Source organism: Oncorhynchus nerka, linkage group LG17 (assembly GCF_034236695.1).
Source record: "Oncorhynchus nerka isolate Pitt River linkage group LG17, Oner_Uvic_2.0, whole genome shotgun sequence".
NCBI lineage: Eukaryota > Metazoa > Chordata > Actinopteri > Salmoniformes > Salmonidae > Oncorhynchus > Oncorhynchus nerka.
The window spans coordinates 18,960,089-18,985,188 of record NC_088412.1 but is presented as its reverse complement, the minus strand read 5'-3'; the positions used below and the strand labels follow the sequence as shown (position 1 = coordinate 18,985,188).

At 41.3% G+C, this 25,100-nt stretch overlaps 1 protein-coding gene across 1 annotated transcript in view; it reads right to left on the bottom strand.

The window, feature by feature from the left end:
• Positions 1-1,628: 1,628 nt before the first annotated feature.
• Positions 1,629-25,100, bottom strand: part of LOC115144837 (protein phosphatase 1H-like) — a 55,206-nt gene continuing 31,734 nt past the window's right edge. Inside the window, exons 4-10 of the mRNA XM_065003034.1 lie at positions 14,498-14,610; positions 13,966-14,050; positions 12,880-12,998; positions 7,231-7,294; positions 5,578-5,685; positions 2,730-2,881; positions 1,629-2,289 (exon numbers count right to left, since the gene is read on the bottom strand). Coding sequence (XP_064859106.1) covers positions 2,142-2,289; positions 2,730-2,881; positions 5,578-5,685; positions 7,231-7,294; positions 12,880-12,998; positions 13,966-14,050; positions 14,498-14,610 — 789 coding nt within the window. The 3' untranslated portion in view covers positions 1,629-2,141. The remainder of the gene's footprint in view (positions 2,290-2,729; positions 2,882-5,577; positions 5,686-7,230; positions 7,295-12,879; positions 12,999-13,965; positions 14,051-14,497; positions 14,611-25,100) is intronic.

Genomic DNA, 25,100 nt, shown 5'->3' with positions numbered 1-25,100 from the left:
CCATTAGCGTAGTTCATGACTGGACATCCAGGAACATTGTCATCATACTGCATTGAATAAAGGAAGTTCACCTGGCATTACATCCTCCATTTTCTAATCCAGAAAATGGAAGAGGTGGAAACATAAGAATACACTGTACATCCTTCATACTGTATCTGAACAGCAATCGATTCAGGTTAATGCCCTAAATGGTTAGTTTGCAGAGTATTGTTCAGCAAAGTGTAAATACCAGACTGCATAATAACAAAAGGATTAAAATAAGAATTCCTGTACAGAGCAGAGGAGGCTGGTGGGAGGAGCTGTAGGACAGGCTCATTGTAATGGCTGGAATGGCATTGAATGAACAGCGTCAAACCTGGTTTCCATGTTTGATACCAGTCCATTTATTCCATTCCAGTCTGTACAATGAACCGGTCCTCCTAAAGCTCCTCCCACCAGCCTCCTCTGGTACAGACACATTTTCTGTATAGCATCCGGCATGAGAATTGGTCACATAGCTCCCTGAGTTGTGACACATGTTCAGTAAACTACAAGTAAAGATCACTTAAAAACAACAAAAAAACAGAGAGCCACAGTTTTCATACCAGCATTCAATTTAATCTCATGTGTTTCTCCCAAGCACTTGCTAATCAATGTATCTGCTTAAGGGATGTATTTCTAGCCTTCAAGAACTGAATGTTCATATGAGAAATCCACACTCGTAACTTGAACTTTAGCATAAATCAAGCATTTGCCTCAATAAGATAAAATGACAACCATGTCTGAATTTAGGATTCAGCTATAAGAACATTCAGTAAACTTGACCCATTTTACATCCTATTCATGTCGCTATACAGAACACTTTTCCTAATATTTTTGTTACAGAGCTAAACTAAGCTATATTTGTATGAAAACTAGTGACAATTAATTAAGGAATGGCTGTTTCATATTTGAAAAGTAAACGAGCACGCAAACAGGATGATGCAAACAAGTATTTGACAAATAGGAAAATAAAAGGTTCAACTGTGGCAAGGGATTGGATATCTTATTTAAAACAAGGCAAAAACATGAGGTAGCTGTTTCACAATTATGTATAAAATGTGTTTCTTCACATCCTTTAAGTAAATCCACTTTCAGGGTCATCGCAATGACAAAGAAAAAACAAACCTGTCAAAATTAAGAAAAAATAAACAATGAGAGATTAACATTGTCACTGGCAATAAAACGACCATAAGACTGACTTCATTCACCTTACACTTGAAGAGGAACACCCAAACAATAGATCTGAAAGCTGAACGCTATAGTTTGTCTGTGGTAGGATTGTACTGTCTAGGTCAGTGACTTATGTACGTAATGGATCATAGGGACAGGAGAGGTTTCATAACGTACAGTATATACAGACAACTCAAAACAGGTTCTTTACACTGTACAGCATGGATATCTAAAATCCATTCATTTCTAAGCATTTTTACTTGTTCATAATCAGTAATATAGTAACAATATCTCATCTAAAAAGGATTTAAAAAACAATCCCATAAAGCATTGCACTTTGAAAGAGAGTCCCTTTGTCTTTCCCCATGCGATATCCATAAGAAAAGTATTGCCTTTGTGAAAGCAATACTCTTCCATTGCATCAGAAAATATACAAAGGGTTGGTTATGAATTACACAAAATACATGGCCCCGGTGGGCCTTTAAATCCAGAATTGTCCTTTGTTCCCTGGCAGCACAGAAACACAAGAAGAAACTGAAGGTACTGTATATTGGAACATCCTGAGATTTTCCTTCCTTTCACAAGAGACAAGAACAATCATGCTACCCTGTACTGTACAGCAACCAGCAGCCATTTTGTTTCCTCAGGAAAACCGTTCGGGATGAAGCACTGTGTGAGCACCAGGGCATTGATTTTAGGACAGAGGGGATAGGATAGATGGTAGAGGGGGGCAGCCTGTCTAGAGTCCCATGGTGGGTGGTGAGCTGGACCGTAGCTAGGTCTGCCGGTTGGGAGAAGCCTACAATTGCACCCTATTCCCTACATAATGCAATACTTGTCATGGCCTTGGCCTAAAGTAGTGCACTATATAGGGAATAGGGTGTCATTTTGGACACAGAACCTGTCTAGAGTCCCATGGTGGGTGGTGGTGAGCTGGGCCTGGGCTACGGCTAGGTCTGCAGGTTGCCGTACCTCAGAGGGATGATGTAGACAGAGATGTCGTCTCCGGAGCCCAGACGTTCGTTGGCTATCCTCCAGCCTCGGTCCTTCAGGACCCCCCGTGCCCTCATCACCAAGTCCTGAGCTGCCATCGTGTACCTGGGTCACAATGGAAGAGACAAAAGACAGTTCGAAGACACTATGGACAATATACTTTGACATAGGGCAGACAGTTAGTTGTAATCATCTCCATACAGTGTGTGAACAAAGAGCAAGAGAATGATGACATGAAAGTCTCTATTCTCTATACTCTCCCACCAGTCATCTAGAGTTTACTTAACCCCAAACTAAGAAAGGGGTAGGACATTTCAGAAATGATTTCAATGTTATCCTCAAGAAAGGAACCTTTACGTTACTAGTCTCACAAGCTCTTCATCGACTTCAGAAAATACTTTTAAAATGTGTGTAATTACAGCAAGATACTGTAAGAAGCATATCCTCTCCAAATAAGAGCGAGGTGAGTGTGATTTGACCACAGCATCTGTCTGTTAGCAGCTGGGCTACAGTAGTATGAGCGGAACATGGAACGTAGAACATGCCTATACTGGTCATCAGGGCCACAGTTGGCAAGAAAACCAGTGACTGCCTCGGCAACGTCCTGGTTGGATAGGACGTCCCACAGCCCATCTGTCCCCATCACCAGGACGTCATCCACCCCATGTTCATACTGCGTCAGAGGGTACACTTTGACCTGTGGATGGGGAGAGAGGGGGGTAATAGTGATGTTATTACAGAGAAAATAGAATATCACAGACACATCCGGTCTGCACTTTAGGCCATTAATGGTGATAGAAAATCAACATCATTAAGAGGTATGCACTACACAATTTGTAACACAGTCTACCTCCACACAATATCCCTTTAAGACCGGTATGGTCTTAAAGGGATACTTCGGGATTTTGGCAATCAGGCGCTTTATCTACTTCCCCAGAGTCAGAAGAACTTGTAGAAAACATTTTTATGTCTCTGTTCCCAGTATGAAGGAAGTTAAAGCTACACACAATACCCCATAATGGCAAAGGAAAAAAATGGCATTCATAAATCTTTGCAAATGGAAATAAATAAATAAATAACTGAAATATCATATTTACATAAGTATTCAGACCCTTTACTCAGTACTTTGTTGAAGCACATTTGGCAGCGATATGATGCTACAAGATTGGCACACCTGTATTTGGGGAGTTTTTCCCATTCCTCTCTGCAGATCCTGTCAGGTTGGATGGGGAGCGTCGCTGCAGAGCTATTTTCAGGTCTCTCCAGAGATGTTCGATCATGTTCAAGTCCAGGCTCTGGCTGGGCCATTCAAGGACATTCAGAGACTTGTCCTGAAGCCACTCCTGCATTGTCTTGGCTGTGTGGTTAGGGTCGTTGTCCTGTTGGAATGTAAACCTTCGCCCCAGTCTGAGGTCCTGAGTGCTCTGGAGCAGGTTCATCAAGGATCTCTCTGTACTTTGCTTCGTTCATCTTTCCCTCGATCTTGACTAGTCTCCCAGTCTCTGACGCTGAAAAACATCCCCACAGCATGATGCTGCCACCACCATGCGTCACCGTAGGGATGGTGCCAGTTTTCCTCCAGACATGACGCTTGGCATTCAGGTCAAAGAGTTCAATCTTGGTTTCGTCAGACCAGAGAATCTTGTTTCTCATGGTCAGTGTCCTTTAGGTGTTTTTTGGCAAACTCCAAGTGGGCTGTCATGTGTCTTTTACTGAGGAGTGTCTTCCATCTGGCCACTCTACCATAAAGGCCTGATTGGTGGAGTGCTGCAGAGATGGTTGTCCTTCTGGAAGGTTCTCCCATCTCCACAAAAAGAACTCTGGAGCTCTGTCAGAGTGGCCATCAGGTTCTTGGTCCTCCCTGACCAAGGCCCTTCTTCCTGATTGCTCAGTTTGGCCGGGCGGCCAGCTCTAGGAAGAGTCTTGGTGGTTCAAAACTTCTTCCATTTAAGAATGATGGGAGGCCACGGTGTTCTTGAGGAACTTCATTGCTATTTTATGGTTACCTTCCCCACATTCCACAATCCTGTCTAGGAGCTCTAGGAGACAATTCCTTTGACCTCATGACTTGGTTTTTGCTCTGACATGCACTGTCAACTGTGGGACCTTATATAGACAGGTGTGGGCCCTACCAAATCATGTCCAATCAATTGAATTTACCACAGGTGTTGTAAAAACATCTCAAGAATGATCAATGGAACCAGGATGCACTTGAGCTCAATTTCTGGTCTCATAGCAACGGGTCTGAATACTTGCGTGAATAAGGTGTGTGTGTGCGTGTGTGTAAATTTATAGATCAGCGCTACTCCATCTACTAGCACTGCTACAGCACACGCTCTTCAAGTATCTGGTATAATGAAAAGGCATCCTGCAGTATGTCACAATCAGAGAGCACTAAGTAATGCCCCTGGCTTTGGTCTTTGTACAAAGTGCCATGGTTTTGAAGTATTGTTGTTTCAATGTGCTGGTAGAGGGAGTACTGTTGTGGTGATAACCATGGACATGTTGCTATGTTGTTCCTCCATAGGAGGCATATCACGTCACCTCATACAAACTGGCAGTGCTAGTCAGTCACTGAACAAACACTACATGAAGACGGTGTTGTAATAGTGGTTGTGAAAGAATCAGTCGAAAGGCTATAGGCAAAAAATATTGTCTTATCAACCTCTGTCTGACTGGAATAATAACCAGCAATGGGAGACACAATCTTAAGAATCTGTTTCACAGTACAGTTCAAGGGAGATTTCGAAATCGAGACGTCATACTGTAAAACAGTGATGACTCTCCCACTAACCACATCTTACTTTTGACCCACAACAGGAAGTGATTAACAGGAAGAGCCTTGACCTTGGGTTCACCCAATGGGAAACCGTGGAAACCACTGACCGCTGGATTCCATAGCAATTTTATGACCTCCATCTTATTATATACATACTGTCTGCACATGTATTTACTGTGACGTTAAAGCAACAGCAAGGGCAGATAGACGGCAAGGAAAAAAGGTTCAAAAGAAGAGATCTTCAAAAAAAAGCTAATCTACTATAGTAGTTGCATACTGCCTGAACCATGACTGAACTCAGTGGGTGATGAATTAAAGATCAAGAGAGTGTTGAGAGCTTCCTGACTATCAGGAGGCAGGAGGTACGTGTTCAGTGGAAGGTTGGTTGGGAGGTGAGAGCTCCTTTTAAGACTTGATGGGCCCTGGTCAAAAGCGGTGAACTATAAAAAGGGATAGGGTGCCGTTTGGAACACAGGCATGGCTTCCTCTCATTGTATCATGATGATCTTGAGGTCAATAAGGATTGATGCACTGGAATGTGATTACGGCACTATTAAAAACCCATCAGGTTATTGATAGACAGGAAATAGAAAATGAGGAGTACAGTACTCTACCTCGGGACAGCAGGACAGGAAGGGCTTGATGTAGATGTTGGAGTCATGCACTTTGAGCTCGTGGTCTCCCAGGCCCCTGGTGACCCCGATGGTAGCCAACACACGGGCCTGTGGAGGGATGAGACCATCAAAGAGAGGAACTATAATCACCTCCCTCTGACCCTATGATCCTCATTCCCCAACTCTGTTTTGGCAACAACAATTATTTCAAACCAATGTTTGGAATCATTTGATCCATTGAAGTCTTTTGATGTGTTGACTTCAGGATCAATTCTACCGTTTTTTCAACTCAGCGGGATGGGGAATTGAAATAATAAACATGAATTGAAAGAATCCTCTTAAAATAATCTACTAAATTGAAATTCTATTTACCCTGGCCCAGATAAATCAATCATACTCCCCTCTGTGAGATTCCTTATTCATCAGGGCAGAACTGAAAACTGGACCAATGATGGCCTCATGACCTTAATAATGATGACCTCCAAGGATATGTTCTCTCTTGAGAGCAAATCTGATCTTCATAAACACACACAATCCTTAACGATCTCTCGTCTCTCTCCCTAGTCTGAGACGCCGGCACAGTCTACGGTCTCCCTCATTTGTACTCTGTGTGAAATTCCTTTTGATTGCTACTGTCTGCACATATCGCCTCTGTCTCTGAAAAGGGCTCTGAAATCGGCTCGGAGCTGGGGAGCAGTACTAATTGAATCTATATCAAATAGGAGCCATGTGAGGAGGAGAGAGAGAGAGGAGGGAAGCGGTGAGAGTGAGGAGAGAGGAAGATGAGAAAGAGAATGGGAGACAGAGGGGGGGCGAGGAAAGAAAGAGGAGGTAAGAGTGAAGGTAGAGGAGAGATTGAGGAGGCAGTTGTACAGTCCGTTGGCCTGACCTTGGATCAGTGTGCAGTGCAAATGCCGCAACTAGAGAGCGATGAAAAGAGAGACTAGATAATGATGGAGAGAGACAGGGAGAGAGGGAGTGAGAGAGAGCTCCTCGGGCAGAAGGAGAAACATCCTGGGATTAATTGTTGAGCGTATGTACGGACCCAACATGCTGTGCCAGGCTTTGAAGTGCTCTGGCGTTCCTCTCCAGCACATCCCCATGCACGCCCTTCTATCGCCATATCTACCCATCTCTTGCCCTCTCTCCCTACACTCTATTGCCCTATCTACCAATCTCTCTCTCCCCCCCACTGTAAAGGGGGGACAGGCCTCGGCTGGCACTTGATGTCGTGGGAACAGCCGACTGTGATAGGAGGGTTAGTGTGGTAACAGACTGCACTTGGGGGGATATCTTCTTGGTCCTCAACTAACGACACAGCCCTCTACTGCCTACATGTCAGATGATGGGCATAGTAGCAAACTGTGATAACCAGACTTTGGCTTGGCATCTCAGGAACCACATTAACAAGATATAGGCTAGCAATCTTATCGTGTGTGCAGTGTGACTGTTATAAAGATGGTCTGTAACGCCACCATAGTGAGCCTTCCTGCAGGCTAAAACGGCTCCTTCCTCCAGTGTGACACTGGGTTGACTAATGGTGCCCTGGTGGAGCTTTGATTACAGCTTAGCAACACAAGGCTGTGGGAGTAACCCTATCAGCAGGCAGGGAGCAGGGAGAGAGGCAGGCGGTTCGGCGAGAGCAGTCTTTACCTTCTTCCCTTCGCCGTAGATTAGGGGAAACTTCAGGTCGTCGTCCTCAATGGTTTTATATGCCCTGCACACCGGAGAGAAGAGACTTTAATGGGTTTTTGTTTTATGGCAGCCAGGCAGGCAGTGGTACGCAGTGTGCCCGGGAGATACACCACCTCCCTCAGGGCCTGTAGACGAGACGAGCTGAGGAGACAGAGTTAGGAAGAAAAGAGAAACACCCAGACAATACAAAGAGAGAAAACATATCTTCATATTTTTTTTTGCAAAAGTATACCCTTGTGACAAAGTGGGAAATACCAATGAATGTATGAGATGGTGTTCCTGTTTCTGTGTGTGTGTGTGTGTGTGTGTGTGTGTGGTGATTGATTGATCCCCCCCCGTATAATCCCCCATATTCTCAAAGCAGTGCTTAAACAACCCCCACTCATGCATTTTTCAACAGCATGTGACTGGGAGTCGATGAAGATGCAGTACAAGAGATCAGACTGGAAAATATTACACACGTGCTAAAGGAAAGGTCTTACATTTGAATCTGGGCATCTATAGTACATTCAATGTAAAAACGTCTGGCTCCTTAAGAAAGCCAATGTACTAATGCACATTCTTTTTCAGTGTTAAACGTTCCACCTTCCTTTCTAAGCAGCAGTTATGACCACATCGAAAGTTACCACCCCATGGTCACAAATCACACACCATTTATACCGACTGAAAGGATTCTGGATTTTCTATTCTAAATTCACACCTGGTCCTGCATGTGATAAACACCAGCTTGGTAATGAAAGCCATCCTACCATATCTTGTCAGATGCATTTCAGCTGTGCTGGTGTAGAGAGGAGGGTTAGACAGGACTGGAATGGTTTTTAGATTACTGGTTCCACTCGGAGACCATATGCTTCCACCCTGGGCCAGCAGGACTCACACACTCAGCACTTTCTGCAGCATGCAGAGCTAGATCTGAGGTCATGCTATCCATCCATCTACAGTATTTATCTATTCATCTATCCACTGTATCCATCCATCTGCAGGTATTCCCAAACTGGGGTACGTGTACCCCTTGCCGTCAGAGGTACGCCAAATAAAAATGTGATTCACATTTTTTTTTTTTATTATAAAAAAAAAAAAAAAAAATTCTCCACATTTTCAAAACAGTCCATTTATATTTTCCAACGGGGCCGGGCCATACATTTGGGTGTTTTTTCCCCCCTCGCCTGAGTAGCCTCGTTTCACTGCCAAAAATAAAATTCAACCATCTAGAGTTCAGAGAAATAACAACAATGCCAAATACAGGTAACCTAGTCAAATAATTAACATCCAATCACATGAACCGTTACTCTCTCGCAGGAATTCCACCAACCGTCCGTATGTAACCTACCATAGCAGCTGCTCATGTTGGCATCTGTACTAATGGCGCAAAAGCCACGACAGGGAGACATAGTGGAGTGGTAACTCGCATGCAAGCAGTTGCTCCCGACGCCACTTGGGTACACTGCAGAATCCACCGAGAGGCCCTTGCTGCCAAGGGAATGCCTGACAGCTTGAAATACGTTTTGGACACTACAGTGAAAATGGTTAACTTTGTTAAAGCAAGGACCTTGAACTCATGTATTTTCTGCACTATGCAATGATATGGGCAGCGACCATGTAACGCTTTTACAACATACAGAAGTGTGCTGGTTATCAAGGGGCAAAGTATGGACACGCTTTTTAAAAATTAAGAGACAAGCTTAAAGTTCTCCTTACTGACCATAATTTCACTTGTCTGACCGCTTGCATGATAACGAGTTTCTCACACGACTAGCCTATCTGGGTGATGTTTTTTCTCACCTGACTGATCTGAATCTAGGATTAAAGGGACTCTCCGCAACTATATTCAATATGCGGTACAACATTTAGGCTGTTTAAGTAGTTGGAGCTCTTCTCTGTCTGCATTAACAAGGACAACACACAGGTCTTTCCAACATTGTATGATTTTTTTGTTTGCAAATGAACAAGCTTACGGACAATGTCAAACGTGATACAGCGAAGCACCTGAGTGACTTGGATGCTCAATTATGCAGGTACTTCCCTGAAACGGATGACACAAACAACTGGATTCGTTATTCCTTTCATGCCCTGCCTCCAGTCCACTTACCGATATCTGAACAACAGAGCCTCATCGAAATTGCAACAAGCGGTTCTGTGAAAATGGAATTTAAATCAGAAGCCACTGCCAGATTTCTGGATAGGGCTGCGCTCAGAGTATCCTGCCTTGGCAAATCGCGCTGTTAAGACACTGATGCCCTCTGACACTACGTGTCTATGTGAGAGTAGATTCTCGGCCCTCACTAGCATGACAACTAAATACAGGCACAGACTGTGTGTGGAAAATGATTTCAGACTGAGACTCTCCAATACAACCCAACATTGCAGAGTTATGTGCATCCTTTCAAGCACACCCTTCTCATTAACCTGTGGTGAGTTATTCACAATTTTCGATGAACAAATAAGGTTTAATATGAAAGATGGTTAAATAAAGAGTTAAATTATTGATTATTATTATATTATTATTTGTGCCCTGCTCCTGCATGTGAGCCGGGTTGTGACAAAAACTCACTCATTCTTATGTTTAATAAATGTATTGTATAGTGTGTGTGGCAGGCTTACAATGATGGCAAAAAACAACATTTGAGAATGCGCGGACCCTGGTGCTAGAGGGGGTACGCAGCTGGAAGTTGAACGTTTGAAGGGGTACGGGACTATACAAAGTTTGGGAACCACTGATCTACAGTATCCATTCATCCACAGTATCCTCCATCCATCCACAGTATCCTCCATCCATCCACCCACAGTATCCTCCATCCATCCATCCACAGTATCCATCCATCCATCCACAGTATCCATCCATCCATCCATCCACAGTATCCTCCATCCATCCACAGTATCCTCCATCCATCCACAGTATCCATCCATCCATCCACAGTATCCTCCATCCATCCACAGTATCCTCCATCCATCCACAGTATCCTCCATCCATCCACAGTATCCTCCATCCATCCACCCACAGTATCCTCCATCCATCCACCCACAGTATCCTCCATCCATCCATCCATCCACAGTATCCATCCATCCATCCACAGTATCCATCCATCCATCCATCCACAGTATCCTCCATCCATCCACAGTATCCTCCATCCATCCACAGTATCCTCCATCCATCCACAGTATCCATCCATCCATCCACAGTATCCAATCATCCAATCATCCATCCATCCACATCTACAGTATCCATCTATCATCAGTATCCATCTAGTGTTCTACAAACTTGTAAGGCTGAGCACAGAAATACTGTCCTTCACTTTAGCACTTAAATATGATCTATGGTCCTTTCTGACTCATTCTGTGGGGTTCTTTTCATTCCATTCCATTCCATCATTTCACCTACAAAAACAAAGCTTTATACTGAAAAGCCCCAGCAGCCTTTATGATTTCAAAGGACATCTAGCAGACATCTTCAGACTAGTCCCTATGGGGACTGAGTCAGACTCCCAGTGAAGTTAGTGTTTTACCAGGACCCTCCCAGTCTCAGAGCTCGGTCTCTCTCTGTCTAGCTGGAGATAAAGCATTTGTGACAGCGTGACATACATACATTAATCCCCTTATAATACCTGCTCCCACTCATACCTCTGGGACTGTCAGGGACAACACTATGGTCGCTGCAAACAGCACCAGACATTCACAGGCTCATTTTCCTGACGAAGACTCAGCTTGGGGTTGAAACATTGTCCAATGAACCTACCCCTGGGAGCATGTACCAGTGTGTGGATTTCATTGTTCATTAGACCATGGTTTTATACAGTGTGGTGGTCTATTTCAGACAACCACACTCTAGTGTGTGACAGAGGAGAGGGAAGGAGAGGTGGTGGGTGTAGTAACTGCTAGCCTGTATCCTCCACTCTGCTGGTGATGAGAGATGGAGAGATGGGCAGGAGAGCAGTGATCTCATCTCTTACGAGTGGGCAGGGCCACTGCTCAGTGTACTGGGGTGATAGAGAGAGACATTAGCGTTACGTGCTCAGTATACAAACCACGACTCAAACACACACAGGCACTCACACACACACACATCAATAAACTGTGGGGTGACATTGAGGGGCCGTCAGCTGCAGTCAGTCATGTATGCAGTCAGACAGATTGCGATATTAGAGAGTAAAGGCAAACCTTAAGACAACCGTTTGCCCAAGTTCGATGCAGTGTGCGTTCAGAATTAAAACAGGGCCAAAGTGGACAGGGGTGTGGGCCTACAGTATCTCTCCAAAAATAGACTATTTACATCACACTGCCATCGTAGGCAAGAAAGAGGGGAATGCATGTGGAGAGGGAGAAGGAAGAGAGAGAAAGACAAAAGAGAGCAGTAAATAAATGTGTGACAATGATGAACGTTCTAAGATTCGCCCCTCTCCTTTGTCTCAGAGAACAGGAGTCCAGTGAGACAGCTTGAGTCTCTCTCTCTCTCTCCCTCCCTCTCGCTCCCTCTCGCTCCCTCTCTCTCCCTCTCTCTCCCTCCACTGTTGGCTGCCGGGGTGTTTGAACATGTAGAACATGCGTGCTGCTAAACATCCATCAACTGAACACGGCCCTGAAACACCTGCCATCCTTAACAACAACCCCCCCCCCCATCTGCACTATCAACTCACAGCCCAGCTCACTGCCAACTGGGCATGAGAGGGAGGAGTGGTGGAGGGAGGGAGGGAGCACAGACAGACACACACAAAAATGCAGTTACGTCTTTTTGTCTGTTATGGTACACTAGAGGCCAGTTGTAGTCCTGAGAAGAGACCACTTTTAAAGGAATCTGTTTAAAAATACATCACAAGCATGTCTGAGTCAGCGAGACAGATCCTCAGTTCTGGATTCAATAAGGAGCAGCACGGCTCTACCTCGGCACATCTTTAAAAAAGCACACAGACAGAACCGCATTGAGAAAAGCTCCAGCACCAATAAACCTCCCCTCAATCACCTCTTGCTCGTTCACTCCTCCCTTCAGTCTGCCTCTGTAGCAAAGATTATGTGGAGCTGTGATGGGCCCTAGTTCTGTCCAGATCACTGATGAGCTGAAATGTCCCTATCATTCATACAGACAACTCAGAATGTCTGGGTCTATCAGAACATTCCCCGTCATTCATACGGACAACACAGAATGTCTGGGTCCATCAGAGCATTCCCCGTCATTCATACAGACAACACAGAATGGCTGGGTCTATCAGAGCATTCCCCGTCATTCATACAGACAACACAGAATGTCTGGGTCTATCAGAGCATTCCCTGTAAATCAGCTTTACTGAGTGCCATGGATGAGAATGAGAGTTTCAGATAGACAAAGTGATTGCGGACAAAGGACATTATTACAATAGTACTGTGTAGTTGCAAACTGTAAAGTTCCAATGACAATCCAAAAAGATGCCTAATTTGAATGATCTAATGATTATGGATCTCATGACTATGGTAAAATGGTGGGGTAGGATGATTTACTAAATGCAGCATCGGTCTAACTTATTCCAATGAGAGGACCAAGGCCCTCATTACTTCAATCAAACAAACCACTGGTGGAAAGAAAGACAGACACAGAGAGACAGTTGGGTAGAGGCAGACCAGACAGAAACAGACACCCACCAGCCAGACATAGTGAAGTCCCGGTAAAGCATCCTCTTCCCCACCTCCTTCCTCTGTACACGTCTCGGGAACTCCAGATGTGTAAACTCGCCTCCTAACAGGTGCGGCTGCATGTAGGCCTTTACAGAGAGAGGAGAGAGAGAGGAGATTGAAATGCCCAGTGGATAGGAAGGCAATCACACAGTCTATTAAACCAACCAAGACACCAGGCAGGAGAGTTAAGCCTAGTTACTGTCTGTACAGTCATATGTTGTGATAACTGACAGCTGTGCTTAATAAGAACAGAGCAGACCTGGGTTCAAATACTATTTGAAATCTATCAAATACTTTGATCGTTTTCTCTGCCTGGGATGTTAGATGGCTGGGGTTTGCACTTTTGCAACTAGTCTATTGGTTCCATTGCTCCAGTCAAGCACAGCTAAAGTTCGCTATGATTCAGGGGGTTGTAGTCGAGTTCCTCCACTTACCGGGAACTGTGGGAGCTATTACGCAGACCTGAGCAAAAAACATTAGCATTTTGTAGTTTATTTCCAAATATCAACAATACAATATTCAAAGTACTCAAAAATGTAGTCGAATATAGAGAATCAACTGAAGGAAATTATATCCCTTGATATTCAAATAAAGGTCTCAGAAAAACAATTAACATTTAAAAGTATCCTGAATACTTCTCAGAAAAACAAATAATAATATTTGAATATCTGCAAGTTATTTGAAACCCCCCCAAAATGATGGCTGCTAAATATTTGATGAAGAACAAAAAAACTACAATAGTTTGTTTGGTCTAAAATACTGTATATGATCATTAGTGTCGAGGTCAATAACTGGATCTACACAACAAATGACCTGGGACATGGACTTATGTCCCTTTCAGGCATTTAGCTAGATCTAGGAAACCGTTTGTGAGGAGCATTGACTCAAACAATAGAGCAGAACACTTTTGCAGTTTAAAATAATGACAAAAATACATTTACATAATGAGTGAGACATAAGGTAGTACACTTACACTTGACATCAAGTTCTTATACATATGTAGTGACTTTGTGGTCATGTGTTGTGATACAGTAGTTAAATTCTTCCTCTTACCAGGAACTGCAGGCGCTGCCTCTCTGACTCTGGTGTGAACTCTGTAGACATGGGGATTACCTCTCCACCTTGGATAATGATCGCTCTGAAGGGCAAAGCAACAAAACAACATGTGTTTATTTCTGTTAGTGTGTGTGTGTGTGTAAATACAGTACAATGGCTCTCCCACACCACATGTCCCTGCAAGAATGACCTTAATACCAGTAGACAGCATGTTTTCTCTGTTAGCCAAATTGCAAATTAAATGCTTTTTAAAATAACCACACATTTGTGAATCATTATATTAATCAAGTGTGCAACACTATGTGCAAAGTGGTTTAGATGAGAAGCTCCTGTATAGTTTGAATTGGTATCCTTATTTTGTTTGTCTATATACTATTACAGTATGCTAATAGCTGAACTCAAACCTGAAGCCGGAATGTGGCTTTGGCCACACCACATCCAAGGCTAGTGTAAACAGAAAAGTTGAGAGAGATGGATCTCACCAGACATATTTTACTCATCGAAATCCACCCGTGTGCATGTGTCTCACCTGCTGTCCCCGGCATTTCCAACATAGAGCTTTCCCAATAAAAAGAGTGCACACAGAGCAGTACAGCCTCCTGAGATGTTAAACACAGCCTTGTCTCTCTCAATCTGGGCATCCTGGAAACACAACCCAACAAACACATAAGTACACACACAGCAAAAAAGCTTGGTCTCTAAACATATATTTTCCAATTACAAAGTAGCACGAAAGAAGGACCTGATGTGGATTAAAGTCCTTGCTACAGTAACATACCATATATAACATTTGCATTTATAATGGATCCCGATTAGCTGATGCCAAGGCAGTAGCAACTCTTCCTGGGGTCCAAACACATTAAGGACGCCTCACAGTAAGAGAATTATGTCCAGTAGCAAAAACAATAAATGAAAACCTAAAGATGAGGGGAGGTTTGAGGGAGTCCTCGCTATTACACGGCTTAATTAGGTTGATTCATTTAGCACTAATTAAAACAGAGAAAATGATTTTTTAAATCCATGATGTTAATTCATTAATAAAGGTGAATAATTAATCTGTCACTGAATTCATCAAAAAGCTAACATTTAAAAAATGTAACCAATCAACCAACCAACTTATAGCTCCACCAAAATGATGTACTATTTCACAAGTTAACCCTTTCTATTCTATACAAGTGAGAGAGTCGTGGAGAAGTTCAAATGGTTTGAAGCACCAACCAGAGTATGTAGCCTTGTCCGAGCAAGAACAGCTCATAGGGCAGCAGCCAATCTCATGTTTCTGTAGCGTGAAGCAGCTTGATGTACATTGTACACCCCCCTGGATAGGATGCTGGTCTATCGCAGGGTCAACAATCCTACTGTGACACTGGCTGTATGAATACGGGTCCAGACCAGGAATTGATGAGTGAAAATGTGTATCCTGGGTTACAGCAATGTCATGAGTCTCTAGAGATATGTTAAGAGTGAAGAAATAACGCACGCTAATACATGTACTCTGTCCCTAGCATGTAGTCCGCTGTGGAAAACACACACGGTTACTTTTACAAGAATGTGTGCGTGTGGTTTGTGTCAAATAAAATTGTATAGGGCCGAATACAACAGGTGTAGACTTTACAGTGAAATGCTTACTTACGTACCCATTCCCAACAATGCCGAGTTAAAAAGTAAGACAAATATTTGCTAAATAAAAATGAATAAAAAATATATTTTTTACTGAGTTACAGTTCATGAGGAAATCAGCCATTTGAAATAAATGAATTAGGCCCTAATCTATGGATTTCACATGACTGGGAATACAGATATGCATCCTTTGGTCACAAATACCATAAAGTAAATGGGATCACAATGGACTTGTCACTACCTTCTGTGCATTCAAATTTCCAATTGATAAAATGCAACTGTGTTCGTTGTCTGTAGCTTATGCCTACCCATACCATTGCCCCAGCACCACAGGGCATTCTGTTCATAACGTTGACATCAGCAAGCTGCTCACTCACATGACGCCATAAATGTTTCCTCACAACTTGAGACATCTGTGGCATTGTGTTGTGACAAAACTGCACATTTTAGAGTGGCCTTTTGCCCCCAGCACAAGGTGCACCTGCGTAATAAACATGCTGTTCAGCTTCTTGATATGCCACACCTGTTAAGTGGATGGATTATCTGGGCAAAGGAGAAATGCTCACTAACAGGTAGGGGTAAAAGTGTCTAGGCAATCAGGATATATAATAAACAGAGTAGCAACAGCATATGTGAAGAATGTGAAAGTGTGTCTGTCTGTGTGTGTGTGAGTGTGTTTTGTGTGTTGGACTGTCAGTGTAGTATGTATGAGTAGAGTCTAGTGAGTGTGCATAGAGTCAGTGCAAGAGAGTCCGTGCAAAACAATTAAAATAATGAAATAAATAATAAAAACAGAGTCAATGTCAATAGTCCGGGTAGCCATTTGATGAACTAATCAGCAGTTTTATGGCTTGGGGATAGAAGCTGTTCAGGTGCCTTTCGGTCCCAGACTTGACGCTCCGGTACCGCTTGATGAACGGCAGAAGAGAGAACAGTCTATGACTTGGGTGGTTGGAGTCTTTGAAACATTTTTTGAGCCTTCCTCTGACAACGCCTGGTATAGAGGTCCTAGATGGCAGGGAATTCGGGCCCAGTGATGTACGTCGGATGTGGCAGGGCTTGCAAACTATCACGGAGGATTATAACGGGAAGCACAGCCGAGAGCTGCCCAGTGACATGAGCCTACCAGACGAGCTAAATGGCTTCTATGCTCGCTTCAAGGCAAGCAACAGTGAACCATGTATGAGAGCGCCAACTGTTCCGGACGACTGTATGATCACACTCTCCATAGACGATGAGAGTAAGACCTTTAAAACAGGTTAACATTTACAAGGCCGCACAGCCAGACGGATTACCAGGAAGTGTACTCAGAGCATGCGCTGACCAGCTGGCAAGTGTCTTCACTGACATGTGTGTGCGTGTGTGTGTGTGTGTGTGTGTGTAAAAAAACTCTCCTGTAACAAGGCCCTAGTGACACGCCAGCAAACGTTTCCCACCACTGCTGTCGGCTTGGAGGAGAAACACATTTCTCAGGAGATGTGTGTGTGTTTGTCTGTGTGCTCGTGTGTGTATGTGTGTGTGTTACGAAGGGGGAACGACGTGAACAAACGTGTCCTTCACCCAGGGTGAGTTTTGAATCTGTAGCGGTGCATACATATTCATCCTGTCAAACGCCTGTGGCTGCAGGAAGGGAAGCCTTCAATAATATATATTTTCCTCATAAACAACTAGCTACACCTTTCTTCCCTTATGGCATCTGGTAGGCACAATGCAAACTATTTCACAATTAAGCATACAAACAGTCAACAAGTTAGGATTAGGGTTTTCACCCCATTACAGGCATAATTGACTATAGCTTTAGTGGGTTAAATGCATGTATTTCCAGAGCAGCAGAGAGGAAGACTGGGCTTCCCAAAGATCTGATCTTCCCCTGTTATTTCTGTCCTTCTGTAAACAGATTGCTGATAAGGCCGTGGTGAGCCATGTTTCTTTTTGATGTTTACTTGTCTCTGTGTGTTTATCAGGCTCTGGCAGCCTCCTCCAGACACGGCCCGTTTCCATAGGAATGTGGTGATTCATGTCAGCCTGAGAACTAGACTCCGAGCCGGTGGTTGGTGGTTACCCCCAGATAAGAGAGGGGTAAACTAGTCAGACAGAGTTACTGGCTAATTTGCACCACCACCCCAATAATGATGACAGATTTACATTAATTTGAGAATTAGGTTAATTAAAATAAGAAGCGAGAAGAGATGGGGGAGCAGAGGGACAGAAAAGTGTTGCCTTGTCCCTGTGAAGAGAGAGTGACAGAGATAAAGAATGAGAGCGATAGAGAGGGAGAAAAGAAAGAGCAGCTTTATCACGTTATGAAATCAAGTATGTGAATGAGCTGAATAGTGTGGAATATCATGATACGGGTTTAACATCTACAATTCTCCATAATAGACTGCTGTTGAATCAAAGCCAAAAATGTGTGTGACATCCACTCACCTGTATCGGCATGACCGTGTACTGTTATTTGATGAAATTCTGGATTTATATATAGATGTTTAATCTTAAATTCTTGTACATCACACTTTCATTATAACACAATTGTTAAGCATAAACACAGTCTGAAATGTGTACAGGTGCATGAGGTATGGTGTATTATTATTAGTCTCGATAGATTGGGTTGACAGTGGCAATAGGCTGGGAAAAATCACACAAACTCAATAAATGGCTGCACACTGCCATCTAGTGGTGATGTAGAGGAAACGGCTACCGCGGCAGTACCCAGGTTGGTCTGAAGTTATGCATGTTAATGTCAGCAGTTATATGGAACAGGTGAGATCAGAATGCATTTTGGCACTCATATCAGCATTTCAGGCTTAGATATTATCAATTAGCTAGACACCAGGAGGTGAACTCTCTCTCAGATATGTAGATAGGAAACAACAGCTGAAGTCAGAAGGGACAAAAGCAAGAATCCTCAATAAAAACGTTAGACAACGAGGCTAAAAACCCACAACCTTCGTGACCCCTCATTGGCCAATCCTGTTATGACCACCCTTTTGATTGGCTCCGTGTGTATGACCACTAGGCTGCTGACTGAGCTGAATTTAAGTCCACACATCCACTTACAGCCCCACAACCAGATGTTGAGCAGCACAGACATTTTTGGAGGGCCTGCGGGTTGGAAGGGAAAAGTCCACCAAATGCGCTACTGTGGATTGACTGGCACCATATGCTGCTGATTTGAAGGGAACAGTCACAGATAATGGATTAAAGCGATGGGGAGATAGAGAGGGGGTAACATGCCTTATCACTGGCAGCCAGCTGTTAAGACACCCACTCGTCTTAATGCTAAGGAGCTGCCGGAAGAACACACAGACACAGCTGAAGATGGAGCAAATAAAAATCAAACCTGGAGTTAAGAAACATTGTAAACTCGGTGGTTCGAGCCCTGAATGCTGATTTGCCCTGGTATATTAGACCGTATACCACGGGTATGAAAAAACATGTATTTTTACTGCTCTAATTACATTTACATTTACATTTAAGTCATTTAGCAGACGCTCTTATCCAGAGCGACTTACAAATTGGTGCTTTCACCTTATGACATCCAATTACATTGGTAACAAGTTAGAAATAGCAATAAGGCACCTCGGGGGGTTGTGGTAGAGTTGAAGTCAGAAGTTTACATACACTTAGGTTGGAGTCACTAAAACTCGTGTTTCAACCACTCAACAAATTTCTTGTTGACAAACTATAGTTTTGGCAAGTCGGTTAGGACTTTGTGCATGACAAGTCATTTTTCCAACAATTGTTTACAGACAGATTATTTCACTTATAATTCACAGTACCACAATTACAGTGGGTCAGAAGTTTACATACACTAAGTTGACTGTGCCTTTAAACAGCTTGGAAAATTCCAGAAAATTATGTCATGGCTTTAGAAGCTTCTGATAGGCAAATTGACATCATTTGAGTCAATTGGAGGTGTGTACCTGTGGATGAATTTCAAGGCCTGCCTTCAAACACAGTGCCTCTTTGCTTGACATCATGGAAAAATCCAAATAAATCAGCCAAGACCTCAGAAAGAAAATTGGAGACCTCCACAAGCCTGGTTCATCCTTGGGAGCAATTTCCAAATGCCTGAAGGTACCACGTTTTTCTGTACAAACAAAAGTACGCAAGTATAAATACCATGGGACCACACAGCCGTCATACCGCTCAGGAAGGAGACTCATTCTGTCTCTTAGAGATAAACATACTTTTGGGCGAAAAGTTCAAATCAATCCCAGAACAACAACAAAGGACCATGTGAAGATGCTGGAGGAAACGGGTACAAAAGTATCTATATCCACAGTAAAACGAGTCCTATATCGACATAACCTGAAAGGCCGCTCAGCAAGGAAGAACCCACTGCATCAAAACCGCCATAAAAAAGCCAGACTACGGTTTGCAATTGCACATGGGGACAATGATCGTACTTTTTGGAGAAATGTCCTCTGATGAAACAAAAATAGAAATGTTTGGCCATAATGACCATTGTTATGTTTGGAGGAAAAAAGGGGATGCTTGTAAGTTGAAGAACACCATCCCAACCGTGAAGCACAGGGGTGGCAGCATCATGTTGTGGGGGTGCTTTGATGCAGGAGGGACTGGTGCATTTCACAAAATAGATGAGATCATGAGTCAGGAAAATTGTGTGGATATATTGAAGCAACATCTCAAGACCTCAGTCAGGAAGTTAAAACTTGGTTGCAAATGGGTCTTCCAAATGGACAATGACCCCAAACATACTTCCAAAGTTGTGGCTTAAGGACAACAAAGTCAAGGTATTGGAGTGGCCATCAACACAAAGCCCTGGCCTCAATCCTATAGACAATTTATGGGCAGAACTGAAAAAGTGTGTGTGAGCAAGGAGGCCTACAAACCTGACACCAGCTCTGTCAGGAGGAATGGGCCAAAATTCACCCAACTTATTGTGGGAAGCTTGTGGAAGGCTATCCGAAATGTTTGACCTAAGTTAAAAAATGTAAAGGCAATGCTACCAAATACTAATTGAGTGCATGTACACTTCTGACCCACTGGGAATGTGATGAAAGAAATAAAAGCTGAAATAATTATCTCTATTATTCTGACATTTCACATTCTTAAAATAAAGTGGTGATCCTAACTGACCTAAGACAGGGAATTTTTACTAGGATTAAATGTCAGGATTTCTGAAAAACTGAGTTTAAATGTATTTGGCTAAGGTGTATGTAAAATTCCGACTTCAACTGTATATAGCCAATATACCACGGCTAAGGGCTGTATCTAGGAACTCTGTGTTGTGTCGTACTTAAGAACAGCCCTAAGGCATGATATATTGGCCATATAAATAATATTTTACTTGTCAGATACATGCGTTTAGCCGATGTTATTGCGGGTGTAGCGAAATGCTTGTGTTTCTAGCTCTAATAGTGTAGTAATATCTAAGTGATTTCTAACAATTTCACAAATACCTAATACACACATCTAAAGTAAAGGAATGTAATTACGAACATATAAATATTGGGTGAGCAATGTCAGAGCGGCCTAGACTAAGATACAGTAGAATAGTATAGGATACATAGACTAAGATACAGTAGAATAGTATAGGATACAGTATATACATGTGAGATGAGTAATGCATAGACTAAGATACAGTAGAATAGTATAGGACACAGTATATACATGTGAGATGAGTAATGCATAGACTAAGATACAGTAGAATAGTATAGGATACATAGACTAAGATACAGTAGAATAGTATAGGATACAGTATATACATGTGAGATGAGTAATGCATAGACTAAGATACAGTAGAATAGTATAGGATACAGTATATACATGTGAGATGAGTAATGCATAGACTAAGACAGTAGAATAGTATACAGTATATACATGTGAGATGAGTAATGCACAGACTAAGATACAGTAGAATAGTATAGGATACAGTATATACATGTGAGATGAGTAATGCAGACTAAGATACAGTAGAATAGTATAGGATACAGTATATACATGTGAGATGAGTAATGCATAGACTAAGATACAGTAGAATAGTATAGGATACAGTATATACATGTGAGATGAGTAATGCATAGACTAAGATACAGTAGAATAGGATAGAATACAGTATATACATGTGAGATGAGTAATGCATAGACTAAGATACAGTAGAATAGGATAGAATACAGTATATACATATGAGATGAGTAATGCATAGACTAAGATACAGTAGAATAGTATAGAATACAGTATATACATGTGAGATGAGTAATGCATAGACTAAGATACAGTAGAATAGTATAGAATACAGTATATACATGTGAGATGAGTAATGCATAGACTAAGATACAGTAGAATAGTATAGGATACAGTATATACATGTGAGATGAGTAATGCATAGACTAAGACAGTAGAATAGTATAGGATACAGTATATACATGTGAGATGAGTAATGCATAGACTTAGATACAGTAGAATAGTATAGGATACAGTATATACATGTGAGATGAGTAATGCATAGACTAAGATACAGTAGAATAGTATAGGATACAGTATATACATGTGAGATGAGTAATGCATAGACTAAGATACAGTAGAATAGTATAGGATACAGTATATACATGTGAGATGAGTAATGCATAGACTAAGATACAGTAGAATAGTATAGGATACAGTATATACATGTGAGATGAGTAATGCATAGACTAAGATACAGTAGAATAGTATAGGATACAGTATATACATGTGAGATGAGTAATGCATAGACTAAGATACAGTAGAATAGGATAGAATACAGTATATACATATGAGATGAGTAATGCATAGACTAAGATACAGTAGAATAGTATAGAATACAGTATATACATGTGAGATGAGTAATGCATAGACTAAGATACAGTAGAATAGTATAGAATACAGTATATACATGTGAGATGAGTAATGCATAGACTAAGATACAGTAGAATAGTATAGGATACAGTATATACATGTGAGATGAGTAATGCATAGACTAAGACAGTAGAATAGTATAGGACACAGTATATACATGTGAGATGAGTAATGCATAGACTAAGATACAGTAGAATAGTATAGGATACATAGACTAAGATACAGTAGAATAGTATAGGACACAGTATATACATGTGAGATGAGTAATGCATAGACTAAGATACAGTAGAATAGTATAGGATACATAGACTAAGATACAGTAGAATAGTATAGGATACAGTATATACATGTGAGATGAGTAATGCATAGACTAAGATACAGTAGAATAGGATACAGTATATACATGTGAGATGAGTAATGCATAGACTAAGATACAGTAGAATAGTATAGGATACAGTATATACATGTGAGATGAGTAATGCATAGACTAAGATACAGTAGAATAGTATAGGATACAGTATATACATGTGAGATGAGTAATGCATAGACTAAGATACAGTAGAATAGTATAGGATACAGTATATACATGTGAGATGAGTAATGCATAGACTAAGACAGTAGAATAGTATAGGATACAGTATATACATGTGAGATGAGTAATGCATAGACTAAGACAGTAGAATAGTATAGGATACAGTATATACATGTGAGATGAGTAATGCATAGACTAAGATACAGTAGAATAGTATAGGATACAGTATATACATGTGAGATGAGTAATGCATAGACTAAGACAGTAGAATAGTATAGGATACAGTATATACATGTGAGATGAGTAATGCATAGACTAAGATACAGTAGAATAGTATAGGATACAGTATATACATGTGAGATGAGTAATGCATAGACTAAGATACAGTAGAATAGTATAGGATACAGTATATACATGTGAGATGAGTAATGCACAGACTAAGATACAGTAGAATAGTATAGGATACAGTATATACATGTGAGATGAGTAATGCATAGACTAAGACAGTAGAATAGTATAGGATACAGTATATACATGTGAGATGAGTAATGCATAGACTAAGATACAGTAGAATAGTATAGGATACAGTATATACATGTGAGATGAGTAATGCATAGACTAAGACAGTAGAATAGTATACAGTATATACATGTGAGATGAGTAATGCACAGACTAAGATACAGTAGAATAGTATAGGATACAGTATATACATGTGAGATGAGTAATGCAGACTAAGATACAGTAGAATAGTATAGGATACAGTATATACATGTGAGATGAGTAATGCATAGACTAAGATACAGTAGAATAGTATAGGATACAGTATATACATGTGAGATGAGTAATGCATAGACTAAGATACAGTAGAATAGGATAGAATACAGTATATACATGTGAGATGAGTAATGCATAGACTAAGACAGTAGAATAGTATAGGATACAGTATATACATGTGAGATGAGTAATGCATAGACTTAGATACAGTAGAATAGTATAGGATACAGTATATACATGTGAGATGAGTAATGCATAGACTAAGATACAGTAGAATAGTATAGGATACAGTATATACATGTGAGATGAGTAATGCATAGACTAAGATACAGTAGAATAGTATAGGATACAGTATATACATGTGAGATGAGTAATGCATAGACTAAGATACAGTAGAATAGTATAGGATACAGTATATACATGTGAGATGAGTAATGCATAGACTAAGATACAGTAGAATAGTATAGGATACAGTATATACATGTGAGATGAGTAATGCATAGACTAAGATACAGTAGAATAGTATAGGATACAGTATATACATGTGAGATGAGTAATGCATAGACTAAGATACAGTAGAATAGTATAGGATACAGTATATACATGTGAGATGAGTAATGCATAGACTAAGATACAGTAGAATAGTATAGAATACAGTATATACATGTGAGATGAGTAATGCATAGACTAAGATACAGTAGAATAGTATAGGATACAGTATATACATGTGAGATGAGTAATGCATAGACTAAGACAGTAGAATAGTATAGGATACAGTATATACATGTGAGATGAGTAATGCATAGACTAAGACAGTAGAATAGTATAGGATACAGTATATACATGTGAGATGAGTAATGCATAGACTAAGATACAGTAGAATAGTATAGGATACAGTATATACATGTGAGATGAGTAATGCATAGACTAAGATACAGTAGAATAGTATAGGATACAGTATATACATGTGAGATGAGTAATGCATAGACTAAGATACAGTAGAATAGTATAGGATACAGTATATACATGTGAGATGAGTAATGCACAGACTAAGATACAGTAGAATAGTATAGGATACAGTATATACATGTGAGATGAGTAATGCATAGACTAAGACAGTAGAATAGTATAGGATACAGTATATACATGTGAGATGAGTAATGCATAGACTAAGATACAGTAGAATAGTATAGGATACAGTATATACATGTGAGATGAGTAATGCAAGATACAGTAGAATAGTATAGGATACAGTATATACATGTGAGATGAGTAATGCATAGACTAAGATACAGTAGAATAGTATAGGATACAGTATATACATGTGAGATGAGTAATGCACAGACTAAGATACAGTAGAATA